This window comes from Oryctolagus cuniculus, chromosome 12 (assembly GCF_051225735.1).
Source record: "Oryctolagus cuniculus isolate XC-2025 breed Fujian yellow rabbit chromosome 12, ASM5122573v1, whole genome shotgun sequence".
NCBI classification, from domain to species: Eukaryota; Metazoa; Chordata; class Mammalia; order Lagomorpha; family Leporidae; genus Oryctolagus; species Oryctolagus cuniculus.
The window spans coordinates 83,604,842-83,624,122 of NC_142878.1; the positions used below are offsets into that span (position 1 = coordinate 83,604,842).

Here is a 19,281-nt window from a genome sequence, read left to right on the forward strand (position 1 = left end):
GATGCCCAGCTTCCGCCACACAAGGGCCCTTTGCTTCATCCCGAAAAGCCTCCCTCCCACCCCGACACGATGAAGGGAAAGGAAGACGCTGAGAACATCTGAGTGTTGCTAATGATCGCGTGTGCCTTGAAAATATTTGGCCGCCTCCCCCGGTGGCCTCCCTTCACTGTCAGTGTACAGAACAACTCCCTGAGAATGGTAGCGAGGGTTTTTCATGGTCTGGATCCCACAGGCTTCCTCTAGATGCCTCATTTCCTGCAGTCCCTACAGGCCACGCTGAACTCCTGGCTGTCCCCAAACTCGCCGTGCTTGCTGTCTAGAGCCTTTGAAAATTTCACAAGCTCTGCCCTTTGTTGGGAATAACCTTCCTTTACTTCAAAGCCAAGCTGAGCTTCCATCTCTGCCAAAAAGCTGTTCCCCACCCCCACCCAGAGTCTGATCAGGGCTCCTCTTCCGGGCTCCGTCTCCGGGCAGTTACCCTGAACTGTGGTTTTATTTCCACTCCGAGCCTCCCCACGCCGGCCTCGGAACCTCTGAAGGCAGGCACAACGTCTTCATCTCCTTGGTTCTAGCACGTCTTACAGTGCCTGGCACTCATCAGGTGCTCCAGTCGTGCCTGTCCGTATCGCAGGTGCATCTACTACACAGACATGCTCACATCATGGGCAGGGACACTTGCTGTGAAGTCTGCAGCCACGGATTTGGGTGGGATTCCCACGGGGCAGAAGAGGGGGGCAGCACGGTCCTGGGAATGAGACAGACGTGGCCTCCACCAGCCGCGGCCCGCGTGCTAAGCCCTGTGATCCTGAACAGGTTGCTCTGCCTCTCTGAGTTCCAGCTTCCTCCTTTGTGAAAAGGCAGATGAAAGACTAATGCGAGTGTTACATGTGGTTATCCATTTCACGGCGCTTGGCACAGAGGAAGCGCTTTAAAAATAATGGGCTTAGAACGTGTAGGACTGGTTAGGATGGCAGGGCTTGAAACGTGCAGAACTCGAAGCGTATGAGGTTCTCTGATAGAAATATCGCCAGGCTCTCCTTGCACCGGCCCCCGTACACCCAGATCACATAACCTCCCTGCTCTGGTGCAACGTGGCCGCCGAGATGAGACTCAGTGCAGTCATTACCTTCACTTGAAACTTGAGTGGTTCAGTGGCACTTATTGGTACAGAGGGTGTGATGTTAATAGCAGCACTTACTCAGCATCTACTATATACTGAGTGCCTGCAACACAGGAGAAGCTGTATTCAGTGTCTTCCCAAGCGTCCCTTCTTCCTATCCAAGATCCCTATGAGGTAGATATTATCCTGCTTTTAGAGATGACCAAACCAGTACAGAGTTCTGTGATTGGCGCAAGATCTGTCAGCTGGGAGGAAGCATTTCTGGGACTGAGCCTCAGATGGGAAAACATTTTCAAATCCATGATGTCTTCTCTGTGCCACGTCTCTGATAGTCCTTACTCATTTATCTCCCGTCACTAGGCAGACTCAGGAAGGGATAGGACACGAGGTGAAAACACTAAGCCAGCGTAGAGGAGGTCAAGATCTGGAGATGGGACTGCTCCATCATTAAGTGGCCATGGGGAAAAATCTGCCCTTGGCTAAGCCAGACCACCTTGGAGAGCCCTGAGAAAGGAGATGGACTTTGAAAACAAAGACCAATGAGCTGAAGGCTGGCCTTCGCGAGTGAGGGTCAGAACTTTGAAGGGACCCAAAAGCATCTACCTTTGGGAAGTGGTGGTGCATGGGAACCGAGAGTATGTAAAATGTTAAGTGATGGTGACAGACTCCGAAGTCCAGAGAATATTTTCAGTACTGAGAATATCTTGTTGATAAGAAACTCAATAGAATGCTTCCACTTTTTGGCAAGCTGTGTACTGAGGTACAGCACAAATACAGATACAGGTGCAAGTCACCTAGGTTGTGACTTTTCTGAGTGAATACTCCCTGATCAAGACAAAAATACTTTTTTCCCCCCAATAGTTTTCTATGCCTGGATCAAAGCCCACTGAATCATGCAAAACTTAGTGTACAAAAATTTATTATTCCAAGTTCAGAGAGCAGGGAAATGCTAGAAATATAATAAAAATTCAATGCCTAAAAATAGGGAACCATTTCACTCAGAGGAAGACAATTGCCTTGGAATCGAATTTCCAAGTTGCAAAGCTGCAAGTGTGGTTTGGTTCCAACCTAGGAGCAGGCCTAGCGATTACTCCGCTAACCCTGGAGGAAGCCAGGGCTCCCTCAGCTCTGCCTCTCCCCCAGCCTTTCCAGGGACAGAGAACTGTTCTGACTTCCTTCCTCGTCACACCCATCGTCCTTCCACGTGATCACTGTGAGTCCTTCTGAAGGTGCTTTCTCGGCCCTCCTGATTCAGGGCAGAACCACAGAAGCAAGGAGGCGCTTTTTCGTGTGGCCAGCCAAGCCGTGGGCCATTGCACAACCTCTGTTTATAGTCAACGTGCTTCAGCCTCTACCTTTAATTGGCTAATAAAACCACGCCAGCAGCAAAGTATCCCAATCTCCTAAGACTGATCTGGCTCTAGGCCCACCCATTCCTCTCTTCCTTCTAAAGAGTTGGGAGCAAGATCCTGGAAATGCAGAGCAGGCCAAGTCATGTCTGCTCCCCCTCCACTGACAGCCTCCTGACAGGCAACCAAATGCAATACAAGACCCGTGTGGCCCCTATTTGATAATAACAAAGAGGCAGGTGGCCCAGCTACAAAGGGCAATGTCAATGTGTTTATGTTAGATGCCAACAAAGTGATTATAAAATTAAGAACAAGTCTTTGGGCATTGCTTTCTAACTGCACATTAGTTTTCCTAAGAAATCTTAGGGAAGATTGGGCGCTCATTCATTTAATTAGTATAATGGAAGCAAGTGCCAAGTGCATTTGAAGTCAGCAGAGTGTTCAGCCTTTTCGTCACACTCCAGGTGCCAAGAGGTCTCCGGGCGGCACTCTTCCCTCCTGGAGAAGGTCGGAGGGAGGGTGAATGTTGGAATCTGGGTGCAGGTGGCCAGCGCTGGTGTGGAGGCAGGACCTGCCAGGACTCTCCATCACCACACCCAGTGATGAAACCCCCTGAAGTGCTCACTGCTCACGTTTGAGGCAAAACTCTCCCATGTAGCAGGAGTTGCCATAGCTCTGCTAGTGATACTAATAGCACAAAATGCTTTTTTTCTCTGTGCAAATACACACCAAACAGAAACGCAGCAGCAACTCCCTGGTCTTGTCTCTGGTCACAAACGGTTGTGGATAAATTGCAGAGTCTCCCTACACCAAGTTTATGTCAGATCTCTGCCACACGACTAGAAAGGGCAACAAAAGCTTGGAAAACACCAGCAATGATTTGAGTCTTCTGCTGGCATTAAAGATGAAGACACAAAACAGAAAATGAGAATGAGGACGTGAATTCTAGAATCTGTGTTTGGAAGTGCTGTGTTTAATATCTAACTTACGGTTAACCTGATCAATTGGTCTCAAATCAAAGTCCCTTCCGTTGTCACCTTGTGCTTTGTCACAAAATCTGACTATGTCCCCTGCAGTAAATTATAGGGCAGCAGCTCTCAGACTTTCAATCTCTGTGTCCTTTTAGACACTTAAAAGCCCCCAAAGACTTTTTGTCTATGTGGGATACAAGCCAATAATTACTATTTTAGAAGTTAAAACTGGGAACATTTCAAAATTCACTTAAAAATGACAGTGATAAACTCATTATATGATAACATATGAAAACCAGTATATTTTCCAAAACCAACTAAAGGACAAAAAACTTAGTAAGAAGAATGCCATTATTTGACATTTTTTGAAATGTTAATATATCACTTAATAGAAGACAAGTGGATCTCATGCATTGGCGTTCAGTGTGTGCTGTGATGTGCATTTAGCTGATACAGGTGAAGAAAATATGGCCTCACACAGAGATGTAGTTACAGCATTTTCAAGGAACTCTGAATGTTCTTTGATAGTATACCCAATCTTAATAAGTGGCAGTTCCTCAAAGCATGGTTAGAATACGGAACCCCAAGCCTTATCAGGGACTTTCCTATTGAGATACATTGCATTTTTGTACTTTGAATCAACCTTTTATCCCTGCCTGTTTTTGTATGATCATGCTTTGGCCACTTGGAAACTACTGGTTTGCCGAGTTTTGTTGCTCTTCTAGACTGTTTGCACATTTCGGTATCAGAAGTGATTGTATCAATGTGCACTCTGACTAATATTACCACCCACATCATCGGGAAAGTCTGTAACGATTGGGAAACAGTCAAGTTCATGGGGTTACGCATTAAGTTTCCCCAAATTCAGATTTTTGCCTCAAAGACTGAATTTATTAGCAATCAAAACTCTAAATTGTTGTTCCTGAAATGACAGTTTCACTGAGTTCATTTTTGAGAAGATGTGTAATCACACATACCCCAGCCTGAAGAGCCAGTCCATCCGCTTAGTAACATGGCATTCCACTCACAAAAGGCAGCTGGTTCAGCTCCTCTACAGTGGCATCTGGGCTTCTCCCCGGAGACAACCATGGCTCTTCGGGATGCAGCTCAAGTGCTCCATGCATGTTTCCCGTTTTGTCATCAACAATATTACAAAGGCACATACTCGAGGGTCAAAACGTAATAGACTCAGTCATTGTTCTCTGCTTTATCAAGGGCTTTCTTCAGTGAAATGGGCATTGTTGTTTCCAGCAGCCAGAGAGAGCCCTGACTGTCAGGGCAGCTTGGTGTCCTGGCCTTGCTGCCCGCTGAGGGCCCAGCAGTCCCTACTCAGCCTCCATGCCACCCTATCCACCAGCAATGCAAATGGTCAACACAATAAAGAGGGTCACCAGTGTCCCAGGATTCTTATGCAAGCAGGTTTTACCTTCTGGGAGCCCTGCCCCGGCTTTGGGGACCTCCCTGGCTCCCACACCGAGGACCACCACCGCTATAAAATCCAAACACTCTCTAATCTGCTCATCGCTGATGTCCTTGCAGGGTTCATGTAAAGAAGATTTAAAAGGTTTATTTCTGTCTCTACCCTCCTGCCCTCCCTGCTTTAAAAAAAAAAAAAAAAAAAAGATTCCATTGTGGTAATCCAACGTAAATTATGTGCACAGAACAAAGACAGTGCAGTGCAGTACTTTTGATTTCATCAGCGGTTTTCTTCCTAACAAAGCAAGCTGCTCTAATATGCTACTGAGCAAACTCCACATCTATCATGAGTTGTGGGAAATATGACATAGTCAATGCCCCCTCTGTCCAACCTAACTCCCAGCCCTCCCAAACCTTTCACTTTGGGGGTATTTTGGATGAGTTCTTAGTAGTGTCCTCAAAATAATTGGGTGTCCTAATTCAGCCACATGCAAATTAATGCTCCCCTAAAGAGGCCTTATTATAATTTCCAACCCTTGATGTCTACTTAATCCCCTATAGTTCTTTAACTTCTTGCTTTCTAACTCCTGTTTACCGATGCACTACTTTTGTCAGCTCAGTATAGCATCAATTAGTAACACAGTGTGTTTATTAGGTCTCCCCAGAGCCTAGAGAAAGCTGCTTTGTATTTATTAATGACTACACGGAGCACTACTATTTTTCAAGAGCATTTAAAAATGAGTAAATTACTGAAGATGAACTATAAAAGAACTTCAAATTTCAAAGGCAAGCCAAAAAAAAAAAAGCACATTATTTCAAACCACCTATAACTCTTGCATGGCTAATTTTATTTTTCAATTGAATATCAAGAGAGGGGGGATAGAAAGTCAAATCCACACTTGCTGCTCTACTTTTGGCATTTTGGAGTACACATGATTTGAGTTAGAGAACTGAGGCAGAGATGTGATTAATTAAGAGCTGGTTTAACAAGCCTACATTTCATTATCACACACACCTGTTAAGTAATGCACACCTGATTCAGCAAAAAGCCACCCACAAGGTTAATTTTAAAAAATAAAAAAGCAAGCAGGGCCAGGGTAGGGTGGGGTAGGGTGGGGTGGGGTGAGGTGGGTGGTGGCAAAGGTGGGGGGTAGGGAGAGGGAGGGAGAGAGAGGGAGAGAGAGGGAAGGAGAGGGAAGGAGAGGGAGGGAGAGGGAGGGAGAGGGAGGGAGAGAGGGAGAGAGGGAGAGAGGGAGAGAGAGGAGAGAAGGAGAGGTAATTACTCCACAAATTTGGGTCCAGTTTTATATTCTCAATGAACCTGCAATGTATCCAATTTGTACTCTCTTATTTTGTGAATAATTCCCTGTACTATGTTAGGTGAAGTCAGAGCTGCCCACACTAGTACAGAATTCACTACTGAAGGAAACCAGAGAGACCAGGCTCTCCTGTGATGAATCCTTTCCCCACCAAACTTAGAGCAATGGAGAGTAATTACAGCCCTGCTTTTATATTCCCGGTCATTTACGAAATAAAGACGCTGATCTGCAAAAATCACTTTGCATTCATGAAAAGAGCTCCGGGAGCCCCCCCTGAGGAGCTGGCTATGAGGCAGAAACACACCTCGGTGCACTTCCTTTGTCTTGTGCTCCCTCTTTGATGTGCAAGTCACTGGTGGGGTAAGCTGCGATGGCTTTGATGTCGAACTTCTAGACTTGATTGTTACTAGCATGCCTACAAGGAGCGCTGTCAGTCATGTCTCACATCTGAACAACCGTGCCTTCTTTACAGCGCCTCTTTTACAAGCATCAATCCTTAAATACATGTTTTCCCACTCTGCTGATTACCACACTATCTGTGTTGGGGGAGGGTTCTGCGTAAACACAGGCATGGCACCCACATTTTCTGTCAACACCCGGAGGCATCATCAGATGGCTGGTACCCAACCTTCTTCCACAAGAGAAGAGTGCAGAACGTATTTCTAGCAAAAGAAAACATTCGGGAAACGCTCAAGCCATCTTCAGTCAAAATGAGTCCGTTGGCCAGTTTTTCTCCCAAGCAGCCAACTGAAAATGACACAGAAACTTATAACTCACTTCAAAAGGGTTCTGAAGGCAACAGCAGCAGGGGGCTTAGGAAGTCTGCCAAAAGTTTGAGACATCTTAACTCATCTTAAACAACTTTGTTTTGTTCTGCATGATCTTGCTTGTATAGAAACATCGGTTTGGAACTATGCACAGATTTCTACCAGACCAACTGTATTGCTTAAAAGGGTCAGATTTCTACTAAACCAGTCGTTAACCACCACCAGATTTCTAACAAACCGACTGTCTTGTTAAACAACATTTTCAGAAGTTGCCTGCTTTGATGAATACAACCTAAGTTAAGTAACTTGCCATTATCTGATAGCTAAGGCAAACAAGTGGATAGGTCTACAAAGTGTTTACAATTTGTTAAATACTCATCCATAGGTGAAAGAGGTAATTTGTTAATCTTAAAAAAAAATCTCCATTGCAAAAAAAAAAAAAAAATACAGCTCTAATTTCCTTTATGAGCTCCCATCAGATTTTCTTTTCAAATTCCTTTATCACTTCTGGAGTTGCTGAGTATTATCAAAGCCCACTGGGAAATTCCAACAAAGGAAATAAACTTCAGGTGCTTATATCACACCATGCTGGTTTATAATGAACTGTTATCTTTCTGAATAAATGTTTCAATGAAACCTAAGTTCTTACAGATATCAGGTCTCAAGTGAGGAAGTAAAAGGATATTTTTCCTGCAAGAGCTTGATTCTGTTAGTTTCTCCTTACAAGCTGGCCAAACAGGAGATACACTGTTTCTGCTTACTAATAAGCTGCAAACAATTCATCAGAGGAGACTCACTTTCTTTGGGTTTCTGGCCTGAAACATTTGCTAAGACATAAAATTGCACACTGTGGTGTGCAATGGTTAAGGTTTTCCAGGGTTTCCATTTTTAAAGTAACTCCCTACCCACTTGGTTTCAACTCAACCATCAAAAATGGAAAAAGCTTTGGGCTAAAACTGGATAAATAAAGGATGACTGTAATTTACCAGAACTAAGTCTGGGCAAATTTATTATTAGTGTTAACCAAATCTTGTTTTTAAATTTATTAAAACAACTGGCATAAAGTAATGACCTCTTTCTCCCTTGGAGTTTCACATCCAAAAGGAACCCAGCTGCTGACTGAAGCACCCATGGCAGTGAAGGGTATGGATAGGAACCAGGGACAGTAACAGGTCTGCTTGGTCCAGGTCTCAAACCACCTGGAAGGCTATGGAGCCCAACTCTAATTGCATGAATGGGGAAAGTAAAGTGTTAAGGAAACTTGACAGTTCCTGTGCAGTGCATCTGGGCCGGGAACCCCTGTCTGCACCTTCTCCCACCCTGTCTAGGGGTTTTCCACTACTCAATACTGTCTCACTACCCTGGGGACCAGATGACTCATGGGTGGCTCCTCAGGCACAGTGATCCAGGTAGCTTAGAAAATCATCCAGACTGGCATTCCATCTCAGCCCAGCATAGCCAGTGTGGCCAGGAGCAGAGCCTGGGCTTGTGCCCTATGTGGGAAGCTCCCTAGTCTGAGAGGCAGAGCCCAGATGACTTCTAAGCTCTCTTCAGTGTCTACTGCAGACCATTCGCATCAGTGGGGAACAATGCCCTGATAAGTGCTCTATGAAAAGTTTGTCCAAGTGTTTGTTCAAGTGTTTTGAAGCCAATGCACGGTTTTCTGGTGGTCTCACTATCTGCCTTTATCTAGTTTTTTTCTATGTTTATTAGGGATTGTCACCCCCTTTCCATCACAACAGATGGACACCGAGTCAGTGGTGATCACTGTGGTCCCCAGAGCACCCAGCATCACATCCATCACTCTCTGGGGATAGGGCACCACCAGAAGGAGGGCGGGGCTGCAGCGTGGACAGGGACAGGCTGCCTTACCCTGCACCAGTCAGAGCAGTTTCACTTTCTTGTTTCACCAGGCTGGCATTTAGGTTGCACCAAAACAACACTCTGTCTGCTTTGTTTGACTTTCTCTAGCTCCAGAGCCAGAAGCCCGGGCCCCTTGGAGAAAGGACATCTGATAAACAGGAAGCACCAAGGAGCTTGTAGGCCACTGGAAACCTTTACTTTGTTGCTGGAAAAAGCAACGCAGAAAACACATTGCTGTTTCCACTGGATTTGACCTTGACTCTCATGGGAGAATGCCCAGTCTGCCTCCCCTCCGTCCTCATCCTATGGGCAAGACCCAGTCCTGGTGCACATGGAGAGCTGCACTGCATTGTGTCTGTCACCCACAGAAGCCACAGCTCCTGGATGAGGCTTTATGCTGAAAAATAATACATCATCCAGGAAGCTTCCCCTAGCAACCTCAGGGTCTTCTCCCATGTGGGCCATCTGGGGTGAGAGATTTGGGGTGCCAGTCTGCCGACTTTCCCCACACACTGGTTGACAACGAGGCCCAAGTGACCAGAGGAATATTTTAAAGAGAACTCATGGCCTTTTGGAAGTAAGACCGGTTCACACCAAAGTCTACAGGCTGGCCTCGTGCACTTATGTTCACTTGTCACTGGACAGCGTCGCATGTCAGAGAAGCTCCTTCACCTTCAATGGCATGTGGCTCCCAGAAAGGACACAGCTCTAAGTGCAGTGGCCTTAGAGCAGCCCACCCCGGGGAAGGGTGGTTGCCCATCTCTCAGTGCACTTTGCAAACACTTCCTGGCTCAAGACACCCGAAGGGTAGGCACAGCGCAGGAGGCCCCTGCGGATGAGCCGGAGTCCACTTAAGAAGGTCTATCCAGTGTTCCTCAGAAGATCTCCAGTGAGATAAGCAAACGCCAAGGATGGGGGCAAAACTCCACCGACGGAAAAGCGCAAACAGCACTCTGAAAAAGACTGCTTCTCATCTGGGCAAACAATCACTTCCGGGTAGCACTGTTTGAAAATGGTTTGGGTCAATAACATGTGGAGGTAACCTCAAGGCTTCGCTTCTGATCCACTGCCCTGTTTCTCTGATGGCAAAGGGGGGCACAGTGTTTTCCTAGAGTTTTTTCTTCTTTGTTTTTTTTTTTTTTTTTTTTTTTTTTTTTTTTTTTGTGAAAAGATTCAATTTTACATTTCCAGTAGGAGCAGCAGACCTTTCTGTAGTACTGGGGACAAGCGATATTTAAAGAAATAGGATTTCATACATGGTGATCAGACTTTTTCACACTTGACACAGCTCTGAAATCTGAACCCACAATTTACTCATATTATCTAGTTACCCTAAATATTATACAAATGAGCCCTTATCTTTACTTCCTGCAGTTTAAAGTCTACACTCTAGTATGCTTTAAAAAAATCTATGTAACATACACTCCATTTCATTTTTAAGGCAAACCATATATATTTAAGTAAGCCAAATTATCTAGCCATGTCTTCAGAAGCAAAGGGGTTAATGATTTTTGTGTCTTTGCTTTAAATTGTTTTACTGCCACAGAGCTAATGTAGTTTACTCGTAAAAGATTACCTCAGTTTTTTTTAAAAAAAGATTCTAGATTAAAAAGGAGAAAGACTGTATTTCACTGATTAAAATGACAACTTCCCATAAAAAAAATTCAAGTGTAGGAGAATAGATTGGAGGGCAAAATTTTAAATAAAAAATACAAGAATTATCCTAAATGTCATAACAGTCTTTCCCACAAACAAAATCTCAACTAAATTTAAGACAGAATTTGATAAATCATCTTTTATGTAGCTTCAGTTTTCCTTTTACCTTCCTTCCAAGTAAACTTTCAAAGTTCATTATCTTCCCCACGGTTACATTTCTAGTAATCATACACAGTGAGTTACACTTCCGAATCTGATGTAGAATACCCCCAGCAATTGAGAAAATAATTCCAACCTTTGACCTTCTCCACTGGCCTGATGGGAAATTCACTGGCACCATGACAGCTTTTAGGGTTCTGTAAGTGACCACTAGAGGGCAGCCTTATCTCAGATCTGACACACTGCAGGAAAGTGTCTCATAAATGCTTTTAATGTTCAATGATTTTTCCAATATTTTTAATTTCCCTGGATATTTAATAATAAACTTCAGTTGAGCTAAAATTTTTCAAAACAGTTAAAAATTCCAGTTACACAAATTGCAATGCTATCACAAAGACTGGTCTCGAGACACTAAAGAAACAGCTTAGCTTATATCTTAAAGTTTTTACAAAATTTTTTAGATCTTCAAGTCTTTTTTTTCCTCGTCACTATGTGCTAAGTGCCAAGTCAATCATACCGCAAATAGTACCTGGTTTCCATTTTTGGCATCAAAATTTCAAGTGGTTCTAGACAAACTGAAATGTGTTTAAGGACGCAACTGACCAAGGTCGTGGACTGAACCTTGAACTTTGAGTAAGATGGACAGGGGGAGTGATGACAGAGATGAAGAGCTAGAGGTGTGCATGCGTCCCGTGCTGATTGTCTTCAAGTGACTGACAGTCCTTCATTTGAAATATGGATTAAATGTGTTCTGAACAACCCCCCAAGAAAGGATCAGAACCAAGGCACTGGAAGTACGAAGCAGACATTCGTAAGACTTCTCTAATCCAACACACGATGAGCTACTTTCAAAGACAGCGAGCTCTCCCGATCCTCATTTGGTGGGCGTGTTGTGCACAGGATCCAAACACCAATGAGACACTTATCTGAGTGACTTTTAAGGTTTCTTTTACTGGAGACTCTATGACCTGATGCTCATTTGCTTTCAAACACACCTCAATGCAGCAGTCACAAAAGTAAGTGCCTATCAAGTGAGAAGTGAGCTGTTGCAGCTTCTCTTGGGAACTTGGACACTTCGGGAGCTTTTCTAATGAACAGATTTCTCAAGAGGGTGTCTAGACCATGTCCCTCCGCTATCCTGGAACCTCGAAGGCCAGCATTCACACATCCCAATGATGCAACAGCTTTCTACTACAGAGATGCAGATTAAAACGAGAAGACATGGCTGGGAGTGCTGCACCTGCCCAGAGATCCATGGCACACCTGGACCCGTGGGTAATTCCATGCCATGTGAGCGGTGACGGGCCACACAGGAGAGGGACACTTCCTGGCTCTCTCCGTTCTTTAGAAGAGTAATGCTTCCATTTTACCCGGCTCCCCTTACAACAAGCAGACTGAATGAAAATCATGGACGAAGAGAGCTAATGATAAGCGTGTAAGACTAACCCCATTTGTACCAAATTGATTTTATTAAATAGTAATTTAAAGATATTAGGCTCAGCAAAGCATTACATAATCGAATCTATTTTTCCCCCCTTACAAATGCCAGAGTTATAATTTCCACTAACTAGAGACAAAGTTATATCCAGGACATTTTCACAGCTTCCTCCAAGGGAGGCATGAAGAGAGCAGAAATCAGGGATCCAGGTGCTTGCTTCACTGTGAATCAGTTGGAAGGGCTGGGCCACAGCACACAACCTCTGTAAGCCCCAGTCTCCTTAATTAAAGAACAGGAGCCTGCCAGTGACTTTCCAGGGAGGAGTAAATGAGATAAGTGTGTTTGTAAATCACACAGCACTAAATAAATACAGATGAACATCCATCCTCCTATTTATTTATGAAATGCCTAGCAAACTTCAGAGGCAATGAAATCAAAAATGAAAACCGAAATCTGGCTCATCTAGGGGATAAACTTGACTTACTTTTTATACCCACGAGAGCCAAGATTTTTAAGTCACGTTATCTCCTTAGAATACGATGAGGCTTAACCGATTTCACTTAAAGAAAGAAAAATCCAGAAACAGAAGTTTTCAGCTGCTCGCTTGCATTCCGTTTGTCGGCTAATATGTGCTATCACGTCTGTGTAAACACCTTATCACTGGACGCGGCATTGCAACAATTTACAGAAAAAGCATGTCCTGTCATGTCACACACCAAACTGACGGATGCAAAAAGCTCTATTCATCTCTCAGCTCATCAATCGAAAGCCTGGAGTGGAGGGAGGTACCCGCAGGACAGCAGCTAGACTGGGGGAGGGGACTTGTACATTCTTTCTCAGAGGGTCAACCTATGGCCTTTTGGGGAATAGCCAACATCAATTCACATCTGAGTGAGCCCTGGTGGATCTCCCAAAAATATACATATATTTTTAAGTAGAGGAACACAGAAACAGTTTAGCTGCTGATTCTCAGTGCCTAATTATGTTTTTTTCTAAATTACTAAATATTAAATACATAGATTAAGGCAGCCTTGATTTTTTATTAATAAACACTGTGAATATTTAAAAATGCACCCAGAAAACATTTCCATGGCGAAGTATTCTTAGAAGATTTGCTCCATAACCATCTTTTAAAACAACTTAGAAGGATTTCAAGGAAACTGACGTCTTCATCTACCTCTGCAGATCTGTCTACCCACATACAAACCCATCTCCTCATCCACCCACTTCTCCATTTGTCCTTCCATCCGTCTACTGTTCTGTCCAGTAAATAGTCATTTATAAAAATGATATTCCCAGGCAGCCCAGGACAAACTACAACTATCTGGGGGCTGCTGTGGGTGATTCTGGCTGATGCTCTTAGGCACTTTTATTGCCATTCACTTGGCTGAGATGGAAAGATTGAAGAAGCAGGAGCCTGGTGAGAACTATTAATATATTTACAAGTGTATCTTCCCGGTAGGATAACAAAGATGTAATCCACATACTCTATAAAAAGACTATTTCTACTTAGAAATTATTTGAGAACTGGCAGGATTAATGAAATTATGTGGTCCGCGTTTCAAATCGAGGCCAAAGGGGTTTTCTCGGGCATCATGTCACCTTCCTTATGCTCCAAGTGACACAACTCCAATACACACCAGCAAGAGGCTGCCCATGGAACGGTGCTTGTAACATTCTCTCTGCTCTGTGGAAGGTCTGGGCTTGCCCCCCCCCCCCCCCACGCCTGGACAATAGCTGGATCCCTTCTCGGCCGACTTCAGTAGGGGCAGCCACTTGGGTTTTACCTTCTCAAAAGCCAGGCACCCCCCTTCCGCCGATCCTACCCATCACGGGCAGGGGACAAAAACTCGGCTAAGGAGTGACGTGGAAATGGTGCTTCATGTTTTACTCAGCTAAAAAAAAAAAAAGCCAAGTTCTCGCTAAATAAATAAATAAATGAAAACCCTATTTACTGGGATTGCACGCACTACAATGCACATGTTCAACATGGTAAGATGCCCCGTATTTGTCCATGAATGGGCTGCAGGAAAAACCCTATGACGGGATGGACATTGCCTCGAAGCCTCCCTACCCACACCCAGCTCCACTTAGGTGAACACAGGCTGAGCTCCTGTGAAGCCAAGGGGTATTTAGTCTGCCGCAACCAAGCACGCTCTCGCATTTCCTTGCTACTGCACGCCATCTGACCAATGCACCTTCCCGATGAGCAGAACTATCAATGTGATCACTGCTCGCCTCCGTCTGGCAAGAAGCAAGCTAACCACGGTACTGGGATTTGGTTGTTAAGCAAAAATAAAACCGAAGGATGAGACCAGGGGTGCTTAAATGAAGATTTATGACTTCTAAGCATGAAACCACTGTAAGCCTAAACTTATTTGACAACTAACACACAGGAAGGATATTCTCTTTGCTGAGTTCAAAAGGCCTGATTTACTGATTTAACACACACACACACACACACACACACACACACACAAGTAAATCAGCCAACAAAGAGAAATGTTTCTCTTTTATGGTCGCTTGTTCTCTCCTCCCTTGCCCACATGCATCTGTGTACCAAAAAGCTGTATGGCAAAAGATTGTTTCTGTTTCGCATAAAAAAAATCTAATTAGACAAACTTACACATGGAACCAATTTAGCTATTAAAACTGAGAGGCAACAGGGAAGTCTTTAATATGATGCTGGGCCAACTTTTTCCCCTTCAATCTGATATGGAAACATTTTACAGCATTCCTCTTTTTCCCACAAACTATTTTTCTTCAGCTTAAATTTGCACCGGGGCAAGATAATCCCATTAAAACTCAGGATGTTATGATGCCGGGAATGAAATATACTAATTGTTCAGATGTGTTCTCTCCTCCCTCTCTCAAGCAGCTGAGCTGACAGAGAAACGGCTGTGCCAGGACCTGCGAGCTACTTCTCCCAAAGCACAATACTATATGGCAGCCAGAGGTCACCCCAAGACAGATGTGTGAGCTACAGCTCTGGGGGGCAGCTGTGTGTGCAGGTGAGCTTCTCCTGGTTGTATTAGCAGGAGACACAGTGGCTACCTGAACTTGACAGTGGGTACTAGAACTACAAAAGCAAAAGCCTGTGTATCAGTGAACATCAAAAGAAAATGAAAATATGAAAATACACTTTCCTTATGATTTGAAGGTTCATGTTCATTAGGGACGACGCATTCTAAAAATGTCTCTGCCTCTTATCTCTTTCCCCATTCAACACAAAGTATATTAAACAGATAAAACTGTATTAAATGGATAAGGGTTGGCACTGACACTTCCTACATAACAAAATCTATTTTTGTAATTTAAGGGGGAAAACTGGAAGAGGCACCTTAACTGCAAAGCAGGAGTCATTTTACGCTAACAGTATTTATGACAACACCCCAAGTTTTTGAAAGAGGAGAGAGAATTACTTTTACATAAGAAGTGGTAAGAAACTCAATTTTTTTTCTCCTCAAAAGATTTTAAGAGCATGGATCACACGGCAAGGTTTTTTCTTCCCTGTGTCTAAAAATCATGAAATTGCATGTTCTAAAAATTATTAAATCCCATTTTCTGCAAGCTGCAGGGGCAAAGAGAGAATATTTGGCTGGGGGCACATCGTGTAGCAAGATTTCACTTGGAGCCGCGACCAGCGCGTTCCGGCCTGTTCATAATGAATGCTCAAGAGATGCCACCCAATCTCCAGTGAAAAAAGGCACAGCTGGGTGATCCGAAAGTCAACCTAGCACAGCCACCGAACCGCCGTCTTTCAACCCCCTCCGCAACAAACCCCAGCCTAGAAGAGGGGCCCGGACCACCTCTGCGCCCCAGCGAAGCCGTGCCCGCCCAGAACAGATGGGTTCTAAATCCCCGAGGCGGGCGGCCGGGCCTGCGAAGCCGCTCGGGCAGATTATCCGCTGCGAGGACGCGCCGGGCGCACGGGCGGGCAGAGGGCTGCGGGCTGTTTCCCGGGGGCGGTTTGCAACAGTCCCGAGAGCGTGTCTCGGCGACTCCAGGCTGCCCAGGCGACTTCCTGCACACCTCCAAACTTTGGCGCTCCCCCCACCCCCCACCTGGCCCACCTCCCGAAACTTCCCAGGTCATTTGCCATGGCCTCCAGGGCCAGTCCTCCGCCGACCCGGGCGGGGAGCCTTGGCCGACGCCAGCCCCGCCACGGGCGAAACTCCGCCACTGCCCTCGACTCTCGGGGGGCTCTAAGTTCTCTCCCCACATCCAACACGAGCCCAAGGCAGCAAGCAGGGGGCTGCGCTGCGGTTGCCGGCCGACGCCGAGGGCTACTTGGCACGCTCCCGGCGCCCGCTCTTCTCCGGCCCGCGCGCTTTCGGAAGTGGCCGCGGCGGGACCTGCGCCGACGGCCGCACTTCCCCGGCGGGCGGCTGCTCGGGGCCGCCTGGCCGCCGGGGGCGGGAGGGGGTAGGGAGCCAGGCCTGGGACGCTGACCAGTCCCTGGGGATGACACCGAGACCCGTGCGCACTCACAGCCCGGCCCGGCCGTGGCGCCTTCCCCACGTAGGCCGGAGCTGTCCGGGGTGCGGGCCCTGGGGAGCGACGACGGGCTCCCCAGACTTTGCCCTCCTGGCCCAAAGCGCGACTGTTCCCAGCAAACTTTCTTTGGGGAGCCCTGCCGGCTACCAGACGGACGCAGGCGATTGACAGCAGCCGAAGTGCGGGGGGTCCAGCCCGTGTGCCTCTGCCCCTAGCGGGAAGCAGGCCAGTCCCGCGGCCCGGGCCAGGTGGCGCGGCTGCAGCGGCCCCGCAGGCCCCGGCGGGGCTCCGGCGCCCAGCCCCGGGCAGTACGTGCGCTCCAGCAGGCGCGCCCACCCCTCCCCCTGCGCACCCTCTTCCCCGCCCCCCGAGCTGCCAGCCCACCCGGCCCCGGCGGGGCGCCCGGCTCACCTTTCATCGCTGCGATCACAAAATACATCATTTACACCGCGGTGCGGAGAGCGCAGGGAGAGCGGATGGTCCGACCCCGGAGCCCCCTCTGCCGCCGCCGCGCCGCCGCCGCCTGAGCCACAGCAGCAGCTGCCGCAGCTGCCCGCCCGCCGAGAGCCATCCCGAGCCATAAGAGGCTCCATGTGACCGGCTGACATCACGGCCGCCGCTCTGTTTACACCGCGCCCCTCCGCTTCCTCCCCGGGCGGGAGGCGGGAGGAGGGAGGCGGGAGGCGGGCGCGCCCCAGCGCCGCGCCCCGCCCCGCCCCCGCGGGCAGGTGAGCGGGGGCCGCGGGCGGACCCACTCCGGCCCTGCGCTGCCCTCCGCGCCCCCGACCCGCGCCCTGCTTCCCACTCCGCCTTCTCGTCTCCCAGCTCACCTGTGGCCGCCCGGGCGCTTTGTGCACGCAGCGTCCTGTGCAACGCGCCCCTGACCACTTTCTCCCCCTCTCCATGGGGGCCACGGGCGCGCAGCCGGACGCCTCTTCCTGGCGCCCTTCTCGGAGCCCTGGGCTCAAGGGTAGGGGGGCGTGATAAATGTCCTGATTGTTGAGGGACTGGGTCCGGGGAGCTGAGCGCCCCAGGCCTATAGGGAAGGTGTAGTCCCTACCTCCAAGGCAGTGGGGACACCAAGCCACTGGGGACCCTTCCAGCGAGTGGCCTGGGCAGAGGGGCACGTCGCCCTCCTAACCCTTGGGGCAATCCCCATCACACCGTCGCAAGTGCTCTTAACCACCCCCTCCCACAAGTCCCGTGCTCGGGACCACTGACAGCCGCAAGGAGGGCCGAAAACTGCGAATCACGTAAATGAATTCCACTTGGCAACCAATTTGCGTCCCTCAAATCCCAGGCTCTTCCCACAATCCAGCGATCTCCGGAGAACTCACCTACAAGTGGGGAAAAGCTCTAGTTTACATACCCTAAAAATGAGATACTGTGGTATTTTAGACAGAGAATTAAAAAAAACTCTCTAAATGTCAACTGTTTGTCAATTTCAACTTGCAATTAAAACTCACTTCCCAACTTTGAAGCCTAATTCTTCCTGGCTCATGTGACACCATTTCACAGATGAAGCCACTCTTCTATGAATTTCAGGTGATACACACCAAGAAACTGCATTATTTAAAACTTGGGCACAGGAGTTTCAGAGTATTGAGCATAATAAAAAATTCTCAATTTGCTTATCTTTCCACTGTGCCTTCAATAACTGTTTTGTTTTTTTTTTTTTTTTTTTTTTTGACGGGCAGAGTGGACAGTGAGAGAGAGACAGAGAGAAAGGTCTTCCTTTGCCTTTGGTTCACCCTCCAATGGCCGCCGCGGCCAGCTCACCGCGCTGATTCGATGGCAGGAGCCAGGTACTTATCCTGGTCTCCCATCCTTCAATAACTTTTAATTCTGCTCTCTTTTCTGTTGGCCTACGTTTCCATATACAACTTAAAGTACTAATGGCTATTGCTGCATTCCTAATGAGTAAACAATCAAAGCGTTACCCTTGAATTGGACCATTAATTTAAAACACGCAGATGATCAGTACTGCAGAAAACAAAGATTCATACACTCCCCACTTCTAGCCTCTTTCCCAGGCAAAATCAAGTCTCCCAAACATTTACGTAATTCTGATTTTAGAAGGCTGAAAAAGTTCATTGTCCTTCAGTCAAGCTGTGGCTTTATGAAAGCTTGACTTTAAATACATTATCCTAATGGAGTTTTCCCTTTAAGATTTTTTTTTAAATAAATGAAACCACGAAAGCAAATAAACGAAACCACGAAAGCAAGAAATGATAAAAGTGTGAAGCCAAGACTTACCCATGTTAATTCAGCTGTCCAGCCATAGCAAAGTGGACAAGAGTTTCAGATGAATCAACCATACTCACTGTAATGTTTACAATTATGAAATGAAATCACACCATGTTCCTGTGATGCAACTACGGCTCCCAGTGAGGCAACAGCCCTCAGTTATGCTGGCACCATCATGCAAATGTGGTTCTTGATTTCCCTTGTGCGCTCCCTGGTGTTCAACAATCTCTGAAAGAAGGAGGGGTGACACCCACCTATGCTGTGGGTAGGCAGGTAGGTCCCAGGTATAGTTTTCTTTTCCGTGGACTATTGGGAAAGGATGGAGTACGATCAAGCTGCATGCTGATGGAGATGATCCTCCATCCTCGATTCAAATGCCTCTAGATGCACAACTCTGAAAATTTGCACGATTACCTTAAAATAGTATCCTGCTTTAAAAATAATGCTTTGAAAATAACCAAATCCATTAGCTGTAGCCT

The 19,281-nt window shown here is 46.8% G+C and overlaps 1 protein-coding gene across 7 annotated transcripts in view; it reads right to left on the minus strand.

The window, feature by feature from the left end:
• RORA (RAR related orphan receptor A) overlaps positions 1 to 19,281 on the minus strand; it is a 760,993-nt gene that overhangs the window by 83,468 nt on the left and 658,244 nt on the right. Inside the window, exon 1 of one of the 7 annotated variants that reach the window (XM_017347977.4) lies at positions 18,812 to 18,938. The exons of 3 other annotated variants lie outside the window; for them this stretch is intronic. In XM_017347977.4, coding sequence (XP_017203466.1) covers positions 18,812 to 18,815 — 4 coding nt within the window. In that variant the 5' untranslated portion in view covers positions 18,816 to 18,938. 3 more of the 7 variants (XM_089310500.1, XM_089310501.1, XM_008268939.5) reach the window with 3 other exon arrangements.